Source organism: Monodon monoceros, unplaced genomic scaffold (genome assembly GCF_005190385.1).
Source record: "Monodon monoceros isolate NGI ecotype Baffin Bay Population unplaced genomic scaffold, NGI_Narwhal_1 Super_Scaffold_16, whole genome shotgun sequence".
NCBI lineage: Eukaryota > Metazoa > Chordata > Mammalia > Artiodactyla > Monodontidae > Monodon > Monodon monoceros.
In genome coordinates, this window is record NW_021703772.1 from 21,447,832 (window position 1) to 21,469,085 (window position 21,254).

At 44.3% G+C, this 21,254-nt stretch overlaps 1 protein-coding gene across 1 annotated transcript in view; it reads left to right on the plus strand.

Moving 5' to 3' along the window:
• Window positions 1–21,254, plus strand: part of MREG (melanoregulin) — a gene marked incomplete at its 5' end in the record, with an annotated part of 120,554 nt that overhangs the window by 58,170 nt on the left and 41,130 nt on the right. Inside the window, one exon of the mRNA XM_029225431.1 lies at window positions 19,070–19,226. Within this exon, the coding sequence (XP_029081264.1) occupies window positions 19,070–19,226 (157 nt within the window). The remainder of the gene's footprint in view (window positions 1–19,069; window positions 19,227–21,254) is intronic.

The window sequence follows — 21,254 nt, forward strand, 5'->3', positions numbered from 1 at the left end:
AAGGGGAGAGGCCACAACAGTGAGAGGCCTGCACACCGCGATGAAGAGTGGCCCCTGCTCGCTGCAACTAGAGAAAGCCCTCGCACAGAAACGAAGACCCAACCCAGCCAAAAATAAATAAATAAATAAATATTTTTAGAAAACAGTAGAGTGGAAGCCCCCCATGTATCCCTTCGTGACTGCACGCTCCCCCCACCCCGTCCCCCGCATAGGTGAGCTCTAAATTGAATCTGTGTTTGGCCTTCTTAACTTTATATAAATGGTGCGTACTGTATGTAGTTTTTAAAATTTTTTTACATACAATCTGTCATTTAATTGTCGCTATGACCAAATGAGATAGGTGTTATTTATCCCCATTTTATAGGTAAGGAACTCAGGGCTTGGTATTCAGATAATTAATTCAAAGTCACAACTGATAAGTCAGAGAGCCAGAATTTGAATCCATGTCTCTGTGACTTTAGAGTCCATGCCTTGCATTGCAGAAAATTCAGAAAACTACCAGTGTCCAACATTAACTGATAATATTTATATATTAGACACTGGTGGATATCACTAGCCTTAGCTCCTGCCCATTGTGGCCCCTTTCTCCTGCCCTTCTTCCATGTCCTTCATTAGTATAATTCTTCTACATAGTTGTAGGAGCAACCTGGCCCTGAGAGCCAAGCCCAGGGGGAGTTCGGAGACCTGAGTCCTCGTCCCACCTATTAACGGGCTGTGGGATTTTGGGGAACTCTCTTAACTTCCTTGAACTTTAATTTCTTCTTCTGTCCAATGGAGAGATCCAATTTTAAGATACAGCCTTGAAGGGCCATTCCAGGCTTGATGCAGACTCTCATCTTTCTGTGGACTTATGTCAGCTGAAATTCTATTTGACATGGAATACAGGGGCAGTGAGGCTGTCTGTAGACGTAGGAAGCACCCTGAAGGCCCAGGACGTGTGAATCGTGACTGTTTGTCAAACTGTTTAGCTGCCGAGGTTTGCTTCACCAGCAAATAGGTGAATAGTCATTTCTAATGCCAGGAAGCTTAGAACAAGTCTGGGCCTGGAGAAATGACCCATGGCCTGACATGGGCTTTATACCATGCTTTGGCCACAAAGAAAGCCAAAGGTTTCATTCGATCTCACCTTCACCCCAGTTTTAGGACTGAGTCCTATAACGTTCATCTTGTCCATCATCTATGTAAGGTTTGAGATTCTGAACGCCATTCTTCCCTGCACTGACTATATTCCTAAAGTAGAGTAAATAGTGATCAAAATGACAACAAAATATCATTATGCTCTGAGGACAGGCTAATAATGCATATGGATTGTTTTGGAATGTCTAGATTATTGTTTATTTGCCTGTAAAATAGTGAATGACCTTTTGGCTCAAGGTTTCATGTTACTAATTAAAAGAAACATTGAGGTATGTGTTATTAAGTTCTAGGGCTGCTGCAACAAATCACCACAAATTTGGTAGCTTAAAAACAACAGAAGTGTATTCTTTCAGTTCTGGAAGCAAGAAATCTGAAATCAAGGGATTGGCAGGGCCATGTTCCCTCCGAAGACTCTCGGGAGAATCCTTTCTTACTGATTCTAGCTTTGGGTGGCTCCTGGTGTCCTTGGCTTGTGGCAGCACAACTCCAGTCCTTACTTCCGTCGTCCTCCATGTTTCTGTCCTCCTCTTGGTCTCAAATCTCCTTTTCTTTTCTCTTGTAAGGATACCAGCCGTTGGATTTAGAGTCCACCCTAAACCCAGGATGATCTTGTATCAAGATGCTTAACTAACTATTGATACATCTGTAAAGCCTCTATTTCCAAATAAGGTCACATTCATAGGAACTGGGGATTAGGACTGAAAGATGTCTTTTGGGGGGACACTAGTCAACCACTGCAGGGTACTTTTGGGAAAATGTTTGAGCTCAAAGCATTGGTTTTTATTTCATTTTATAGCAGAGCTTTCTTCCATCAGTGATGAAAGCATTCTCTTGCCTTGTAAAAATCCACACCTAAGAATGAGTTGTGCCCCTTGAATTTATGTGATTCTGGAGGCACAGCTGCAGTCACCTTTAAGCAGAGAGATGCCCAAATCCTCTGTCCACTAGAAAGTCTTTCACCAGATGCCATCCAATATGGACACCAGAGGCCTGGAGAAGTCTAAAATGGAAAGAAGTGCAGTGTCAATGTCACTCGCTAAAGCATCTTCCGCGAGGCTTACTTGGAACTTTTCAGGGAAGTATAATTCTTACTCTCTGACTTATTGGCTATTAATAATTGATAAGCATCACGTGTCCAGTTGTTCAAAAGCAGAAGAAGAAAGGGAAAGAATGAGCAAACCATGGCTGAGTTTTTATTCGTGGCTCTCTCTTCAGCTGCCTAAGTGAACCTAACAATCTTCCAAATCTGTTTTGATCCGTGCTCTTCTCAATGCCCACCTGCAGCTTCCATTCCTAATAACAGAATTTATGCACACATTTGTGGGCAGTGAACGGAGAACAGGTGTCAGTGTTTTATTTTTCTACAGTGCCTGGAATTCCCATTAGGGGAAAAGAAAATAAAACCTCAGTTTGCTTTTGATGGTTGTTTTATGCCCATAAAGAGGGGTTGTTCAGAGGAGGAACTGATCGGGGCCTGTGAGTGTCGGCAACAGAATTGAATTTTCCTGATGATAAAGAAATGGTTCAGTCGAGACCTCCCTGGCAGTCCACTGGTTAAGACTCCGTGCTTCCACTGCAGGGGGAGCGGGTTCCATCCCTAGACCCCTGGTCTGGAAACTAAGATCCCACATGCCGTGCCGTGCAGCCAAAAAAAAAAAAAGAAATGGTTCCGCGTGAGTCATACTGCGCCAGCATGTTGAAGAGGGCGAGAGATTGAAGTTGTGCTGTGCGCCTTCCCATCAAGCTCTGCTGATCCTTTTATTTTTTTAACATCTTTATTGGAGTATAATTGCTTTACATTGTTGTGTTAGTTGCTGCTGTATAACAAAGTGAATCAGCTATTCGTATACATATATCCCCATATCCCCTCCCTCTTGCATCTCCCTCCCACCTTCCCTATCCCACCCCTCTAGGTGGTCACAAAACACCAAGCAGATCTCCTTGTGCTATGCGGCTGCTTCCCATTATCTATTTTACATTTAGTAGTGTATATAAGTCCATGCCACTCTCTCACCTCGTCCCAGCTTACCCTTCCCCCTCCCTGTGCCCTCAAGTCCATTCTCTATGTCTGCATCTTTATTCCTGTCCTGCCCCTAGGTTCTTCAGAACCTTTTTTTTTAGATTCTATATATATGTGTTAGCATACGGTATTTGTTTTTCTCTTTCTGACTTACTTCACTCTGTATGACAGACTCTAGGTCCATCCACCTCACTACAAATAACTCAATTTCGTTTCTTTTTATGGCTGAGTAATATTCCATTGTATATATGTGCCACATCACCTTTATCCATTCATCTGTCAGTGGACACTTAGGTTGCTTCCACGTCCTGGCTATTGTAAATAGTGCTGCAATGAATATTGTGGTACATGACTCTTTTTGAATTATGTTTTTCTCAGGGTATATGCCCAGTAGCGGGATTGCTGGGTCATATGGTAGTTCTATTTTTAGTTTTTTAAGGAACCTCCATACTGTTCTCCACAGTGGCTGTATCAATTTACATTCCCACCAACAGTACAGGAGGGTTCCCTTTTTTCCACACCATGTGTGTGTGTGTTTATCTCTGGGATTTCTATCCTGTTCCATTCATCTATATTTCTGTTTTTGTGCCAGTACCATACTGTCTTGATTACTGTAGTTTTGTATTATAGTCTGAAGTCAGGGAGCCTGATTCCTCAGGCTCTGTTTTTCTTTCTCAAGATTGCTTTGGCTATTTGGGGTCTTTTGTGTTTCCATACAAATTGTGAAATTTTTTGTTCTAGTTCTGTGAAAAATGCCATTAGTACTTTGATAGGGATTGCATTGAATCTGTAGATTGCTTTGTGTAGTGTAGTCATTTTCATAATGTTAATTCTTCCTGTCCAAGAACATGGTATTTCTCTCCATCTGTTTCTGTATCATCTTTAATTTCTTTCATCAGTGTCTCATAGTTGTCTGCATACAGGTCTTTTGTCTCCTTAGGTAGGTTTATTCCTAGGTATTTTATACTTTTTGTTACAAAAATGGTAAATGGGAGTGTTTGCTTAATTTCTCTTTCAGATTTTTCATCATTAGTGTATAGGAATGCAAGAGATTTCTGTGCATTAATTTTGTATCCTACTACTTTACCAGATTCATTGATTAACTCTAGTAGTTTTCTGGTAGCATCTTTAGGATTCTTTATGTATAGTATCATGTCATCTGCAAACAATGACAGTTTTACTTTTCCGATTTGGATTCCTTTTATTTCTTTTTCGTCTCTGATTGCTGTGGCTAAAACTACCAAAGCTATGTTGAATATTAGTGGTGAGAGTGGGCAACCTTTTCTGATCTTAGTGGAAATGGTTTCAGTTTTTCACCACTGAGAACGATGTTGGCTGTGGGTTTGTCATATATGGCCTTTATTATGTTGAGGTAAGCTCCCTCTATGCCTACTCTCTGGAGAGTTTTTTATCATAAATCGGTGTTGAATTTTGTCAAAAGCTTTTTCTGCATCTGTTGAGATGATCATATGGTTTTTCTCCTTCTATTTGTTAATATGGTGTATCACATTGATTGATTTGCATATACTGAAGAATCCTTGCATTCCTGGGATAAACCCCACTTGATCATGGTATATGATCCTTTTAATGTGCTGTTGGATTCTGTTTGCTAGTATTTTGTTGAGGATTTTTGCATCTTCGTTCATCAGTGATATTGGTCTGTAGTTTTCTTTTTTGTGACATCTTTGTCTGGTTTTGGTATCAGGGTGATGGTGGCCTCGTAGAATGAGTTTGGGAGTGTTCCTCCCTCTGCTATATTTTGGAAGAGTTTGAGAAGGATAGGTGTTAGCTCTTCTCTAAATGTTTGATAGAATTCGCCTGTGAAGCCATTGGTCCTGGGCTTTTGTTTGTTGGAAGATTTTTAATCACAGTTTCAATTGCAGTGCTTGTGGTTGGTCTGTTTATATTTTCTATTTCTTCCTGGTTCAGTCTTGGAAGGTTGTGCTTTTCTAAGAATTTGTCTATTTCTTCCAGGTTGTCCATTTTATTGGCATATAGCTGCTTGTAGTAATCTCTCATGATCCCTTGTATTTCTGCAGTGTCAGTTGTTACTTCTCCTTTTTCATTTCTAATTCTATTGATTTGAGTCTTCTCCCTTTTTTTCTTGATGAGTCTGGCTAATGGTTTATCAATTTTGTTTATCTTCTCAAAGAACCAGCTTTTAGTTTTATTGATCTTTGCTATCATTTCCTTCATTTTTTTTCATTTATTTCTGATCTGATCTTTATGATTTCTTTCCTTCTGCTTACTTTGGGTTTTTTTTGTTCTTCTTTCTCTAAGTGCTTTAGGTGTAAGGTTAGGTTGTTTATTTGAGATGTTTCTTGTTTCTTGAGGTAGGATTGTATTGCTGTAAACTTCCCTCTTAGAACTGCTTTTGCTGCATCCCATAGGTTTTGGGTCATTGTGTTTTCATTGTCATTTGTTTCTAGGTATCTCTTGATTTCCTCTTTGATTTCTTCAGTGATCTCTTGGTTATTTAGTAGTGTATTGTTTAGCCTCCATGTGTTTGTATTTTTTACAGTTTGTTTCCTGTAATTAATATCTAGTCTCATAGCATTGTGGTCGGAAAAGATACTTGATCCGATTTCAATTTTCTTAAATATCCTTATTTATTTTCATTTTGGTTGATCTGTCCATTGGTGAAAGTGGGGTGTTAAAGTCCCCTAATATTATTGGGTTACTATTGATTTCCCCTTTTATGGCTATTAGCATTTGCCTTATGTATTGAGGTGCTCCTATGTTGGGTACATAAATATTTACAATTGTTATATCTTCCTCTTGGATTGATCCCTTGATCATTATCTAGTGTCCTTCTTTGTCTCTTGTAATAGTCTTTATTTTAAAGTCTATTTGTCTGATATGAGATTTGCTACTTCAGCTTTCTTTTGATTTCCATTTCCATAGAATATCTTTTTCCATTCCCTCACTTTCAGTCTTTATGTGTCCCTAGGTCTGAAGTGGGTCTCTTGTAGACAGCATATATGCAGGTCTTGTTTTTGTATCCATTCAGCCAGTCTGTGTCTTTTGGTTGGAGCATTTAATCCATTTACATTTAAGGTAATTATCAATATGTATGTTTCTATTACCATTTTCTTAATTGTTTTGGGGGTTTTTTTGTAGGTATTTTCCTTTTCTTGTGTTTCCTGCCTAGAGAAGTTCCTTTAGCATTTGTTTTAAAGCTGGCTTGGTTATGCTGAATTCTCTTAGCTTTTGCTTGTCTGTAAAGGTTTTAATTTCTATGTCAAATCTGAATGAGATCCTTGCTGGGTAGAGTAATATTGGTTGTAGGTTTTTCCCTTTCATCACTTTAAATAGGTCCTGCCACTCCCTTCTGACTTGCAGAGTTTCTGCTGAAAGATCAGCTTTTAACCTTATCGGGATTCCCTTGTATGTTATTTGTCACTTTTCCTTTGCTGCTTTTAATATTTTTTCTTTGTATTTAATTTTTGATAGTTTGATTAACGTGTGTCTTGGCATGTTTCTTCTTGGATTTATCCTGTATGGGACTCTCTGCTCTTCCTGGACTTGATTGACTATTTCCTTTCCTATATTAGGGAAGTTTACAACTATAATCTCTTCAAATACTTTGTCAGAGCCTTTCTATTTCTCTTCTGCTTCTGGGACCCCTATAATTTGAATGTTGGTGCGTTTAATGTTGTCCCAGAGGTCTCTGAGACTGTCCTCAATTCTTTTCATTTCTTTTTCTTTATTCTGCTCTGCAGTAGTTATTTCCACTATTTTATCTTCCAGGTCACTTATCCGTTCTTCTGCCTCAGTTATTCTGCATTGATTCCTTCTAGAGAATTTTTAATTTCATTTATTATGTTGCTCATCATTGTTTGTTTGCTCTTTCGTTTTTCTAGGTCCTTGTTAAATATTTCTTGTATTTTCTCCATTCTATTTCCAAGATTTGGGATATCTTTACTATCATTACTGTGAATTCTTTTTCAAGTAGACTGCCCATTTCCTCTTCATTTGTTTGGTCTGGTGGGTTTTTACCTTGCTCCTTCATCTGATGTGTATTTCTCTGTCTTCTCATTTTGCTTAACTTACTGTGTTTGGGGTCTCCTTTTTACAGGCTACGGGTTCGTAGTTCATGTTGTTTTTGGTGTCTGTCCTCAGTGGGTAAGGTTGGTTTAGTGGGTTGTGTAGGCTTCCTGGTGGAGGGGACTGGTGCCTGTGTTCTGGTGGATGAGGCTGGATCTTCTCTTTGTGGTGGGCAGGACCGTGTCTGGTGGTGTGTTTTGGGGTGTCTGTAAACTTGGTATGATTTTAGGCAGCCTCTCTGCTAATGGGTGAGGTTGTGTTCCTGTCTTGCTAGTTGTTTGGCATGGGGTGTCCAGCACTGGACCGTGCTGGTCGTTGAGTGGAGCTGGGTCTTAGCATTGAGATGGAGATTTCTGGGAGAGCTCTCGCCGATTGATATTATGTTGGGCCAGTAGGTCTCTGGTCCAATGTCCTGAACTCAGCTCTCCCACTCAGAGGCTCAGTCCTTACACCCGGCCAGAGCACCAAGACCCTTATTAGCTGAAATGTCAAACAGAATGTCTTTATGGAAAAGTCTCTGCTGATCCTTTATAGGTTGTCTGTAGCACTTACACCATACCAGTCATTGTCATAAGTGCTTTATATCTATTAATTAAATCCTCGCCATAACCCTATGAGGTATGGTCAGTTCTTGTGAGTCATAATAGTTACATTCTATGGTCACTGCGAATACTGAAATAAAGAATCATGGCTCCAAGGGGAAAATCCAGGGTTAGGTCCCTGAGAGCCAATTCATCAACTGGTCAGTATATAACCTTGTTTTATGTGTGTTTCCACTTAAAGACACCTTATTAAATATATATTGTTGATTCATTAACATTGAACTGACAGCCAGTAGCTCTATAATTCATGCCTCAATGAAGCTTATCTAACACATGTTGTTTTAGCACTTCAGCACTATGCTTGGGAGCTAAATAGCGAAATCACCAACAAAAAGCACAAAAATGCAAAAAACATGGCACTAATAGACCACAAAAAGGACACTTGTTCCCAGTACAAGAGTGGAAGCATGAGAACTTGTGCCTCGGATACTGCAAAAGCACCATGAGTATTGATTTGGGGATCACAGATACATTTTAGTGAGTGGGCCAGTTTGCAAATATGGAATCTGGGAATAGCGAGGCTGGATTGTAATTACATCTGTAATCCCTACTTGACAGCAGAAGAAACTGAGGCCCAAGAACTTCAGTAGCTTGCTCAGGGGCACTCACGGCCGAGCTGGAATTCAAGTCCTATTCTACTTCAGTTCCATAGAAAGAGTAGAGCCCTCCTAGGGTGCAGGGAGGTGTGTATCTAGCTGCTTATGTGGTGTGTTCTAGACATGGTGTTCGAAGTCTGAGGCCTGCCCTGAATTGTTATAGCTTGGGGTCCAGAGACACTGGCTTATTTTTCTGTCTTAAGGCTGTGAAGCCAGGGGCCAGTGGGAAAGAAGGGTGGTGGCTTGAAGACATTTAAGAGGTGATCAGAATCAACTCTAGGACAATAATCTTTCACATGTCTAGAATCTTTCATTTCACCATGTGGACTCACATGACCTCCAAGCTGATCAAATTGTCTTCTGCCTTTGGAAGGCTTTAAAAAATGTTGACTAATGTGCTAGTGTCAGTGGGATCTCTCAGACTGGGGCCCAGATGGCCTGACTCTTTTCCCGTAATCTGCTGTTGGGGTACCTGAGCTGATGCAACTAACTCAACCAGGTCTTTCTGCACTGCCCGCAGTTCCAAGGCCCGTAGCCCTGGGCCAGGCTGTGACTCTTAGGAAGTGACTGCAGAGGCACCAAGGATTCCTGTTGCAGGAAGGTGCTCCTGGCTAGAAGAATCCACTCCAAGAGTTGTACTTTAACTTTCTTGAAAGACAGAGGAGAGAGGGGGGAGGGTCCTGCATGCTGTTCCCAGAAACTGGGCCTCAGGTCAAGAAGTAGGAGGTACACGCTTTACCAAGAAGTCAGCCGCTCAGAATTCATCTGAGGATGACTTTTTTTTTTTCTCTTTTTGGTACGTGAGCCTCTCACTGTTGTGGCCTCTCCCATTGTGGAGCACAGGCTCCAGACGCGCAGGCTCAGTGGCCATGGCTCACGGGCCCATCCGCTCCGCGGCATGTGGGATCTTCCCGGACTGGGACACGAACCCGTGTCCCCTGCATCGGCAGGCGGACTCTCAACCACTGCGCTACCAGGGAAGCCCTGAGGATGACTTTTAAAGATTTGCTTCCCAGGCAACCCCCAGCATCCTTCTTCCCTTTTTGTGAGTTGGGTTGTGTTAGTCAGTCTTGGTGACATTGGAAGTTCCTGAGAAGATATTTCTTTCTCGTACATATCCTTTGATCTAGGTTTCCTGGAACTTTTTATTCTCTAGATATCTTGAAGTGATCTTGCCACTACACCTTTGTTTAAAAAGTGAATTCTGCTTAAATGTTGGGTAAAATAGCTTGTTATGTTGGCAGTGGAAGTCCTTTTCAGTCTGGTTAATACATGTTTGTTTTATACCAATAATATGCTGTGCACTCTATTCTTTGGTGTCTTTTTTAGGAAATAATTTTGGTGAGACAGTATGTATCTAAAGAACCCCTGTACTCCCTGGAAAGGAATAAGAGTTTACTGAATTGTCTCTCACTTATTTTTTTCCTTAACTTTCAAAGTTTTGTGTTTGTATATCAGAGACTGAAAACATACAAACATATGTACAGTGTAAAGAACAACTAGCAAGTGGGTATTCCTGTAACCACCGCCCAAGGCAAGAGATAGCTATCGGCGGCCCCACGTCTCTCACCCCTGATTGTATCTAGACTTTTGTGATAGTCATCTCCTTGCTTTTCTCGATAGCTTTACCACCTATGTATACACCTTAAAAATGTTCTTTAGTTTTGCCTGCTTTTAAACTTTACATACATAGGATCAAACTGTGTATGTTCTCGCCATCCAAGTTGGCGCATGTCGTTGGTGGTTCTCACTGCTTTATAGTATGTTTCCTTTGGTTCACCCATTCTTCTGTTGGTGGACTTTTGGGTGGTTTCCAGTTTGGGGCTATTATGCATGGTTTCGATTTTAAAGTCAGCACATAAGGGGAAATTGTTCATCCTTTAGCCATACTGGCCTTCTCCTGGGTCTTCAAACACACCAAGCACGCGCTGTCTCAGAGTCCTCCCTGCCTAGAATGTTCTTTCTCCACTTACCTGTCTGGGAAACTCCCTCACTTGATTCAGGTCTCTGCTCAAAGTCATTTTATCAGAAAATTCTTCCCTGACCATCCTCTTTAAAACAGTACTCTTCGCCCTCGCTCTGTCCCTTAGTCACCGTGTATTCCTTCAGAGTCCAGATCACCACCAGACGTAAACATATGTGCTTACTGTCTGCTTCCTCTGGAAGATTCTTTTTTTTTTTTTTTTTTTCCTCTGGAAGATTCTTAAGCCCCACCTTCATGAATTTAAGCAGCTCAAACATGTTAAGAACTTGTCTGGAGAGTCGATTCCAGCCTCATTTCTACCATTCAGAGCCCTGTGAAGTTGGGAAATTGCAGTTCATTCATTCAGCAAATTGAGCATCTACTAAGCGCCAGGTCCTATTCTAAGTACTCCAGATACATCACTGAGCAAAAGAGATACAGATCCTGTCTTCAGGGGGCTTTTATTGTAGTGTGTGTGTGTGTGTGTGTGTGTGTGTGCGCGCGCGCGTGCGCGTGGCGGGGGTTGTGGCACAATAAGCAGTAAACATAATAAGTAAATTAGAGGCTAAATAAGTCCAGTTGTCCCTCAGTATCTGCAGGGGATTCATCCCCCCCACCTCCCCCAACCCAGGGATACAGAACTCATGGAAGTGGAGGTAGAGCAGGGGCAGGGGAGCATGCTTGCTATTTTAAATAGGTTGGTCTGAGTAGGCCTCATCGAGGAGGGGATGTTTAAAAAGCGATTTGAAGGAGGGGAGGGAGTGAGGCATATGGACTTCTGGGGGAAAATATTACAGGTAGAAGAAGCAGCCAGTGCAGGGGCCCCGAAACGGCAGTGTGACTGGTGGGTTCAGGGAACAGCGAAGAGGCCAGAGTGGCTGGTGTGTCACGAGGGGATTATAGACCATTGTATGACCTTGGCTTATATTCTAAGTCAAATGGGAGTCACTGGAGGGTTTTGAGGAAGGGGGTGACATGATCTGATTTACATATTAAAAGGATCCCTTTGATTGTGTTAAGAACTGCGAATTGGTGGAGGCAATGGCAGAAAGAGGTAGATCAGTGAAAAAAAAATGCAGGAATTCTTTTGCAAGACACAGGTGCCTTGGCTTGGGAAGGGGTAGTGGTAGAGGTGGGTATTTGTTTCATGTATTGTTAATAGGATTTTCTGTTGGATCAGATGTTGGGGATGAGAGAACCAAGGATGACTTGAAGGATTTTGGCCTGAGCTATCGGAAGGTTGGATTTCCCATCATCTGGGTGGGGAGGCTGCTGGTGGGGAGGTTTGGAGGGAAGGTCAGGGGCTTGGTCCACCATGTTGAGCTGGAGCTGTCTACTAGCCATCTATATGGAGATGGGAAGAAGCCAGGTAAGTGCAGGAGTCTGGGACTTGGGGGCGAGGTCTGAACTGGGGCTACAGGTATGGGTTTGAGAATCTTCCTCGAGAGGATGGTATTTAAAACCATGAGACTGGTGTGACATGACTGGGAGTGAATATAAACAGGGAAGAGACCAAGGGCTGAATCTAATCTTCCTGAGCCCCCAGCATTTCCTCAGCTGGGAGACATAAAAATCATGTTTCCCCTTCCTACTTCACAGACTTCTTGTCAGGACCATCTTCAAGGCTTTAAAGCACTTAAAGCAATGAATGAAAGGCGTGATCACACGGTGCTCTGTTTCAGCCTTGGGATAAGAAGGCATGAAGGGTGGGAACATGTCAGGGAGAGGGGCCAGAAAAGTACCCAGAGTTTTTCTTCCTGTACTTTGAGAAGGTTGATGCCCCTGGTGTTGAAGGAGGTCATGATGAGCCTTGGTAGTTAACAATGAGAAAAGCTCCAGAATCTATGGACCTATGTTTAGACTTGGGGTTAAATAATGTTTAGACATTGAATTAACTTGGTCAGAGTATCTGTCTTGGAAGCAGTGAAGGAAGGAAGGAAAGAACAAGGGAGGGAGGGAGGGAGGAAGGAAGGGAGGAGAAGAAGGAAGGGAGGAAAGGAGGGAGAGAGGAGGCAGAGAATAGAGGAGGGAGTAAAAGAAGGAGAGGGTAGGGCTTCCCTGGTGGCGCAGTGGTTGAGAGTCCGCCTGCTGATGCAGGGGACACGGGTTCGTGCCCCGGTCCAGGAAGATCCCACATGCCGCGGAGCAGCTGGGCCCGTGAGCCATGGCTGCTGGGCCTGCACGTCCGGAGCCTGTGCTCTGCAACGGAAGAGGCCACAGTAGTGAGAGGCCCGCGTACCGCAAAAAAAAAAAAAAAAGAAGGAGAGGGTAAGGACCTTCGCTTCTCCTGCCCCTTCACCAGGAAGTCACCACAGAAGGAGGAAGGGAAAAGTCTGGAAGCCAGGGGCAAAGAGGCAGGCCAGTTCCTAGTAGGGACTCAGACAGGAGGCCTTAGGTAGTCAAGGGGGGTCGCACTAAACAGCCTTTTGGGGTCTGTTGTTTGAGACCTTTGTTTGCTGTTTACTGGAGATGTTCTCTCTTCACTGTCAGAGCTTCAGTCTTGGACCAGTGAGGGCTGACGCCCAGCCTGTCTGTGGGGAGAGCAGTAAAGTCACTGGAACCACTGGCCGCAGCAGCCGGCCTGTGAGTGCGTGTTTTGTGGGGCTTTCCAGAAGCTTTCATACACGGCCCTTTGCTGGTAGTGAGGACTCACGGGAAACCCTTGTGAGCAGCTGTAATGCTGAGTGGCACTTAGCATGCAGTCCCCGGGCACGGAGTCCAGTGTTTGTAAGCCTGGAGTCTCCTTTTAGCCCTAGATGGTATTGAAAGAAAAGATTCCCAAGTGATTTGGTCCAGCGCCCTAGGTGGGATTGGGGGTGGAACCTGAGACTTTGCTTATCCTACCTTTTGGGAGTAAAAGCAGCCTCTGCTTTGCTTGTGTGTAACTTCAGAGCCACTTCTCAAATGCCCGAGGTTAATAAAATATTTCTCATCAGCAGATGGTGGCCGGGGGCAAAACGGCCACTCTCACTTTGCTCAGAACCTTTTAGAGGTCATCATATGGGGGAGGGAGGGAAAGTGAAGCTCCGATTCAGTGCCCTCTTCCCCCGCCTCTGTCCTCCCGGGGCTTCGGGCTCAGACCCCAGGGCCTTTGCATGGAGCTTTCTTTACACAGGTCCCACAGTCCTTCACAGTTTCAGGAGCACAGAGGTTCCCAAGCTGCTTCTTTAGTTGTTTACTTTAGGCCTTTCTTTGATCTGGTCTCTTCTTCATCCTAAAGGTTCAAAATAGAGACACACATGTAGAGAACAAACGTATGGACACCAAGGGGGGAAAGCGGGGTGGGGGGGGCAGTGGTGGTAGTGGGATGAATTGGGAGATTGGGATTGACATATATACACCAATATGTATAAAATAGATAACTAGTAAGAACCTGCTGTATAAAAATAAATAAATAAAATTAAATTTAAAAAAAAATAAAAAAACCCCAACAAAGTGGATGCTGCCTTGACTGGATGGTGGAGCAGGACGAAAGGAATGGGGACCAGGGATCCCAGGAGCCAGGCTGGTCTGACAGGTCCTTCCCTCATTCACTTTCACCCTGACCGGTGTTTTGGTGAAATTATTAATGATTTATTTAGCAGTGAACCCCACCATGTCTGTGCCCCCAAAGAAACCTGACTTGTTACTCTAACGGATGAGAAGAAGGTGGTGGGAGCGAGGTCCAGGTGAGGTAGGCAGCCAAGCGGAGTCGGGGCTGCACTGCAGAGGACAGCAGCCTAGACCCCAAGCTTGAGAGCATCACCCTGGGTGAGAGTCATTGCTCACCCGGGGCAGAAGCCCTTGGTTCTCTTCCCTGTTTTATATCGTCCCCTGGGGGTGGGCGGATTAGTGACTAGGCAGAGTCTGAGGCTCACGGGACTTCAGGGGAGCACTGCCCCTAATTAGGGGGAGCTGGGGAGGCACTACCTGTCTGGAGACATCCACATAGGCCCGATACTGACCTGCCTACAGCAATTGTAAGTTAAGGATGAGAAGCTACTGTTTAACATTGGCTGGAGACACACGTGTATGGGGGTGGTGGGGGGAGTAGAGAGAAAAAGAGAAGACAGAGAGATTGATTGATTGATTGATTGGTTGGTTGTGAGAGGGTAGGAGCAACTGACCAGGGAGGCAGCTGTCTTCTCAAAGCATGCAAAGAAACTGTGGGTTATCAAGCAGATAGGGACCAAGATAGCTTATTCTTGGTCAAATGTTGTCTATGGCTGATTATTCGGGTGGGTACCGGCCAACGTCTAAACCTCCTGGTCTAGGGAAGTTTTACTGAGCTATGTCTGGGGTTTCCTTTAGCACGTTGGGATCACAGCTCAGTTTGTTCCATTTAAGTATTGGATACTTAATACTTTTAAAGCAGCTACTCTGTGCCCACCCCTGCCAGGTGATGTGAGATGTGAAAGAAATACTGGGTACAATCCCTGCCCTAGAGGAACGTATCAACTCGATGAAGAGACAAGACTCATAGAAATGAAACAAACTCAGGGAAAAATAAAATACCGGTTTGGGAACGCACTCGAGGTTTAGGACCCAGGAGGGATGTGCGCTGTAGTGTCAGCAGCCAGTGGCTGCAGCTCCTGGTGAAAGCTGTGTCCCCGGGGTCTGGATGCCTTGAGGAGAAGCCCCAGGGGAATTTGCCGAGCCCATGCGTTTGTGGGTGTATCCCTGTCACAGCACTTGGATTCAGTCTCATGACCGTGGCTGCTTGGAGACGCCCCATCGAGGACCTCGTGCTGGGTGGGGGCTGTCCACTGGCTGCCTCGGGAGAAGTCAAACAACTCGTTAGGCTTGTCCCTGCCTGCAAAGTGGGGTAGCGTTATCCATCCTTCTGACCTCAGATGGTTGTACAACAGGAGGGATGGAGCGTGGAGGCCCTTGGGTAGAGCACCATGTGGTTTATCACTGGCCGCAAAATCTATTTAGGCAAAAAGAAGTTGGAGTTAATACTCTTCACGCTCTGACACTGCAGTGCTGCCTGCTCTTGGGAATTCCTCTTTGTCCCAGTGTTCTCTCTCTCTCTGGGCTCCCCTGGTCTCTCCAGTCTGCTTTCCACCCCTGCTCCTTTCGTCACTCCCTGCTTGTTCCCAGCCGCTTCCTCTGATCCTCTGGCTTCTGCAGTGATGGAGATGCACAAGCATTTCTCCCAAGTCTCCATCTCCCGCCCTGTCCTCACTCCTAAGCCCAGATCCTGATCGCGGTCTGCGCGTCCTGCAGGCGTGCAGGTCGGCCTTGGCTTCCTCCGAGCCGTCCCAGGTAAAGGCATCGCCCTCACACGGTCAGCACTGACTCCTCTCCTTCCACCTCTGTGCCGCACGTCACCAGTCACCAGGGCGGCCACGTCTGAGGGTCTCTGATGCTGCTGGAACCCATCCTCTCACAGCTATTCCCCCCTCTCGTTCTCGAGCCCACACCCTCCTTCACTCTCACCCCAACCAGTATTTCGAAACGTTTAGAATTAAACCTGTACTTATTTATCAATAGAACTCCACCTTTCCTATGCCCCAAAGAAATCTTCCTTGTAACTCCAACAAATGAGGTTTAAACAGAGCGGCTTCCTTCTCTCTCTGCCCGGGCAGCCCTGCCCATCTCCTGTCCCACTCCTCCCCAGCAGTGGTCCTGAGACCCCCTGACACTAGGAACTCAAAGAACATGGCAGGAAAGCCACACCTACCCTCTTGTGACAGTTGATTGTGACAGCCTCCTAAGTTATCTCTCTGTTCCTTCTCTGTCCAGGGTTGTTTCTGTAAAACCCAGACCCGACAAGGCCCAAAACCACCTTGATAACTGGTCACCATTCACAGAACAAAGGCTGAACTCCAGCAGATCCTCAGTCTGACCCCAAATCACCTTTTCTTCCCTCCCTCTGGGCCTGTGTGGTTGGGCCTGCGTGAACACTTGGAATTCCCCAGCCCTGCAGGCACCTTAGGCCTCCATACACTGCTGGTGGTGTTCCCTCTGCCAGGAACACCTTTCCCCATGCTTCTCTTCCTGAGGAAAGACTGTGTACTCCTTAGGTCTGGGTTAGATGTCGTCGCCTCCACGAAACCTTTCTCGAACTTCCTTCTCATCAAACATAATGTGTCACTCCTTCCCTGTTCCTACAATTTCCTGTTTGCACTTAAAAAGAAAAAAATACTTACCTCCTTGCATTATAGTCACACCAGCAGCAGGGACAATGTGCTCTTTATTTTCGAGTCCGCAGAGCACCCAGCCCGGCACCAGTATACACTTGTTGAATAAACAAACAACTGAATGAATGAATGAATGAGTTTGACATGCTCGTTAAAGCCCATGTGGGCACCAAGGCCTCATTCACCTCCTCTTTCACTGGCTTATCATTCTTAAGAGGAGCAGGTCTCTCTGTACTTCAGCCTTTGCGGTGCCAGGCGGCTAAGGGAAAACCCGGCAGTTCTGAGAACACGGTGGCTGAGCTGTGTCTGGTTCCCTGTAAGTCACTCTTTCTCCATAACTCTGATCACTGCCCAGTCTCAGACCCTCCACTTCTGAACCTCAGCTAGAGGGATTTAAAAAGCGCTTTTCAGCATCCATTTAGGTAGCTGGCCTCCTGCCGGCCTTGGTTCCAAGATCCCATCCCCTCTTTTCCCCAGTTTTCACAAGTGGGCCGTGGTTGGCTCTCTCAAGCCTGACCTGTACCCCATCACTCAAGCGCAGGAGCCCTTCCCTTGATGGGAGGGTTCCTGTGCTGAGCCCCAATTTCGTGACCAGGACTTTGCTTTCCATGGCAAGATCTCCTTAGTGCCAACTTCTGAGTATTTCATGTTTGTTTAAACCTTAACATTTACCTTCAGTCCAGCTGTCAGTTACTCTCATCCCTCCTTCCCAGGTGCTGTCTGCTTATCTGGTGTCCACTGTCTGTCCTCATTTGCTCTTCACTCATGTCACACCTGCAGATGTGGTTGCCACCCCTTGGCCGTGGGGCATCCTAGCTCTGCCTCAGACAAGGGCATCACTCACCACACAGGTGAAAAGCCAGAGGGCTTCTACCCTCTCCTGCTCCCAGATAATGCACTTTTCTGCAGCTGCACACCGTCATTCTGATCTTGATACCGATCCTATCTCACCCGAGTTACCTCAGCTGCATCTTAATGAATCCCCCAAGTCCACTCTTCACCCCTCTGTAGCATTCTCCACACTTTAGCCAGAAAGATCTTTCAAGATGTAATACTGTTCATGTCACATCACAGTCCTGCTTAAAACCCTTTCTCATCTTACCTCGTTCTTAGGAATAAAGACCACATTTCTGAAGAATGTTAGAAAACACGGCCTACAAAGCCAGGGCTATCTGACCCCAACGGCCTCCTCAGCTTCTTTTTCACTAACTAGCCAACATCCCCCTTCTTCTCATGCATACATCCTGCTTCCTCCCACCCCAGGGCCTTTGAACATGCCATTTCCTTTGTTTGGAACTCTTTCTTGTCTTTCAGCTTAAAGCTCAAGCACCCCTTTTCCACAATGCCTACCTGTTGCTACCCTCGCTAGCTCTCACAGCTCCCTGAACTCCTCCTTTATAGAACTTATCACAGTTTTTAATTATATAGTCACGTGATCATTCATTACTGTGTTTCCCTCTAGTGAGGTCCAAGGATAGGGACCATGTCCGTGTTGCTCACAATTTTATTGAGCCCTGTGATTAACATGGGGTCAGTGCCTCATGCTTATTATTAGATGATGGGGATAACACCTGCATGATCCTACCTGACCAGTCCCACGGAAGTTTACCAGGTCTGTGTATAAGCATGTCCCAGGGATGATGCTCTGCCACTCAGCTCCTCATAAGCCCAAGCATGGATACTGCCTCATAGAGGGTAAACCATGAGACAAATATACAACATGGGGCTCCTGAAATCCTTACGCAACATCCCATATTGTTTATTGAAAGTATTTGGATGTGCATATTTATTACTTAGTTTTCTTGTTGTAGGAAATTTGACAGATACTCCATACCATTGCACTCTACATTAACTGCATTTCCTTGAATTCAGAGCCAGTAAAAAGTTCATCTCTTCATGTTAATTGTTTTCTTCTTTTAATCATGAGAATTCTATTCCCCATTGGATTTCTTTTTTTCTTTTTTTTTTTCTTAGCTGCTGGGGTACTCGGTGCTAAATTTCATGCTTAACATAGTAAAATTACCTCTGCCCAGGTATCCTGTTGTATCTGTCCTCTGTTGTTTTTATTATTTATTTATTTATTTTTGGCTGCTTTGGGTCTTCATTGCTGTGCGTGGACTTTCTCTAGTTGCGGCGAGCGGGGGCTACTCTTCATTGCGGTACATGGGCTTCTCACTGCGGTGGCTTCTCTTGTTGCAGAGCATGAGCTCTAGGTGCGTAGGCTTCAGGAGTTGTGGCACGCAGGCTCTAGAGCGCAGGCTGAGTAGTTGTGGCGCACGGGCTTAGTTGCTCCACGGCATGTGGGATCTTCCTGGACCAGGGCTCGAACCTGTGTCCCCTGCATTGGCAGGCAGATTCTTAACCACTACGCCACCAGGGAAGTCCCTCTGTTGTTTTTAAAGTGATTTCTTTGTTGTTCTATTGTGTTATACTTAATTATTAAAGACAATTCAGATTCTTTTGTTAGGAATATATATATGTTATATTATATACATTTTTATTATATTAGCTACATATGATGTATATATCATATTTAATATATATTACAAAGCCCTTATACCCCCTCTTTTATCCCATAGCGATAATCCATATTCTTCCTTTGGAGCCACGCTGGCGAGGGATGATGAAAAGAATCTGTGGAGTGTGCCTCACGATGTGTCCCACACAGAGGCAGACGATGACAGGATCCTCTACAATTTGATCGTTGTTCGTAATCAACAGGCCAAAGATTCAGAGGTAAGCACCTTTTGAGATCTTGCTGTGCACAGGTGATAATGTCCAGTGAAAAACAGCGATAACGGAGAAGACCAGCTTAGAATAGAGAAAAGAATGAAGGATGGGATGGGTGACATGTAGGGCAGGTCTTTCAGCAGCGTCTAGTTGCTAATTTTAGCTGGTCTTGGTACACCTGTTTAATACACAGATAAGACTGATTTCTAATTGTTACTTTAATGACACAAATTACAGCAGTAGGGAAACAGCAAGGCAGTGCTGTTCAGATCATGAAAATACTTTACGGTCTTAATGGCTTAACCAGTCCACCTCTAATCTTTCCAACTGTTTAGCAAGCCACCATTAAAGATTCAGACTGAAGGTTGAGAGGTACTTTGCATCATCACTACTTCTGAATTAATGGGGCCTGAATTGTTTTTTTTTTTTTCTGTTTGTATCTTCTTAAATTGTGCTTATGGATCAAACAGCGTATCTGCCATATTTGAGGTGATTTTTGTGATAAGGCTTGAAACCACTCTTAATGGACTTTTAATCAAAGTCATTGATATGAGAACACCAGAATATTGAAAAGGAGACAACTTCATAAATGAAGAGAAAACAGCAAAAGGGACGATATTTTATTTTCTCCTTTATTCCAAACGTACTATTATAGTACTATCATAATACAATATAATATTATGTGTATCATTTTCCAAGTAATACAACCTACATTTTCTAACTTCTGTGTTCATCTGTTAGTTCTGAGTAGATGCCTATATTAGATATGACTTTATGTTTTCCTTTGTATCATATAGTAATTGAGAAGAACAGAGACATTTAAAATCTCAGGCTTAGGCTATGAAGAAAAGCACCAGAGTGTGTATGTATGGGAGCAGGGTTATTGTGGGGGAATTGTTAACTGTTTTTCCCCCGAAAACATGCGTTAGCAGGAGCTGATAACTTTAGAAGAGTCGTGTGTCCCGGTCCTTTTATTCTGGTGTGACTTGGGATGCCTTTGGGGGGTTGGAGGTGGGCTGAGAGGCAGGGAATGACAGTTGCCTCTGATTCTTGAGGCCTGGGGGAAGAGTAGGCTGGAGAGTCCCGCAGTGGCTTTGATTAGCATCCTTTCTTGGGTGTGGAGTGCTAGTAGGGACAACTCCTGCTAGATATCCATCACAGCGCTTAACTCAGAGGCATAGCATATTAGTGGCCATGCACTGCGCTACCCCTGGCTTCCTCCCTGCTATCCCTTCCTCCACTGGTAACATTTAAAGGACATCATAAAGGCTGCTCAGGCCAGGAATAGCCATCCTGGCTGCCCTTCCTGAGCATATGGACAGGGATTCTTGTATGACCTTGTTTTCCCTTTAATGGGAAGCGCTAATCCTTACCCTGCTGTATTGGGCTGACCAGTTAGGGTTTCTGCTGGTGAGAATGGAACTAGTTCTTCTCTTTTCTTCCTTTTCTTTCTCCACTCTGTGCAAAGCTGTGACAGCAATAGGGAAGTGATATACATATATATAGCACACGTTTCTCTGTCTCCGCAGGGCCTCAGGCCAGATGTGAAAGGGGCTTGAAGGGTGTTTGCCCTGAGCCTGGCAGCTGTCTCTGGAGGAGCTCCTGTCTCTCTGCCCTGTTTGTCTTTACTTTTGAAAAGGCAGTAGAGGAGGCAACGTGAGCTGCAAAGCGCTCTGAATAAGCATGGCTTCCAAAGCAGCCACCGTGTCATTTCTGTGCTGCTCTTGGACCTGTGTGAAGGGCCTTCCAGAAGGCTTTTTCTTTTTCTTTTTCTTTTTCTTTTTTCTTATTAGCTGAAATTCAATCCTCTATTATTCTGGTACAGAAGAAATAAATAAGCATAGAAGCAATGTCTTTTCTCCTATGTTTTCCTCAATATGTTGGAAAAAACCTCTTCTTGATTTGAATACAAGTACACCACTACTTTGTCATCTAGGCCATTTAATGTTGTGTAACATGTATATATACAGCACCTCACGTTCATATTTAATGGAGTAGTGTACAGTGAGTGAGTTCCAGATGTAGAAATGTTCT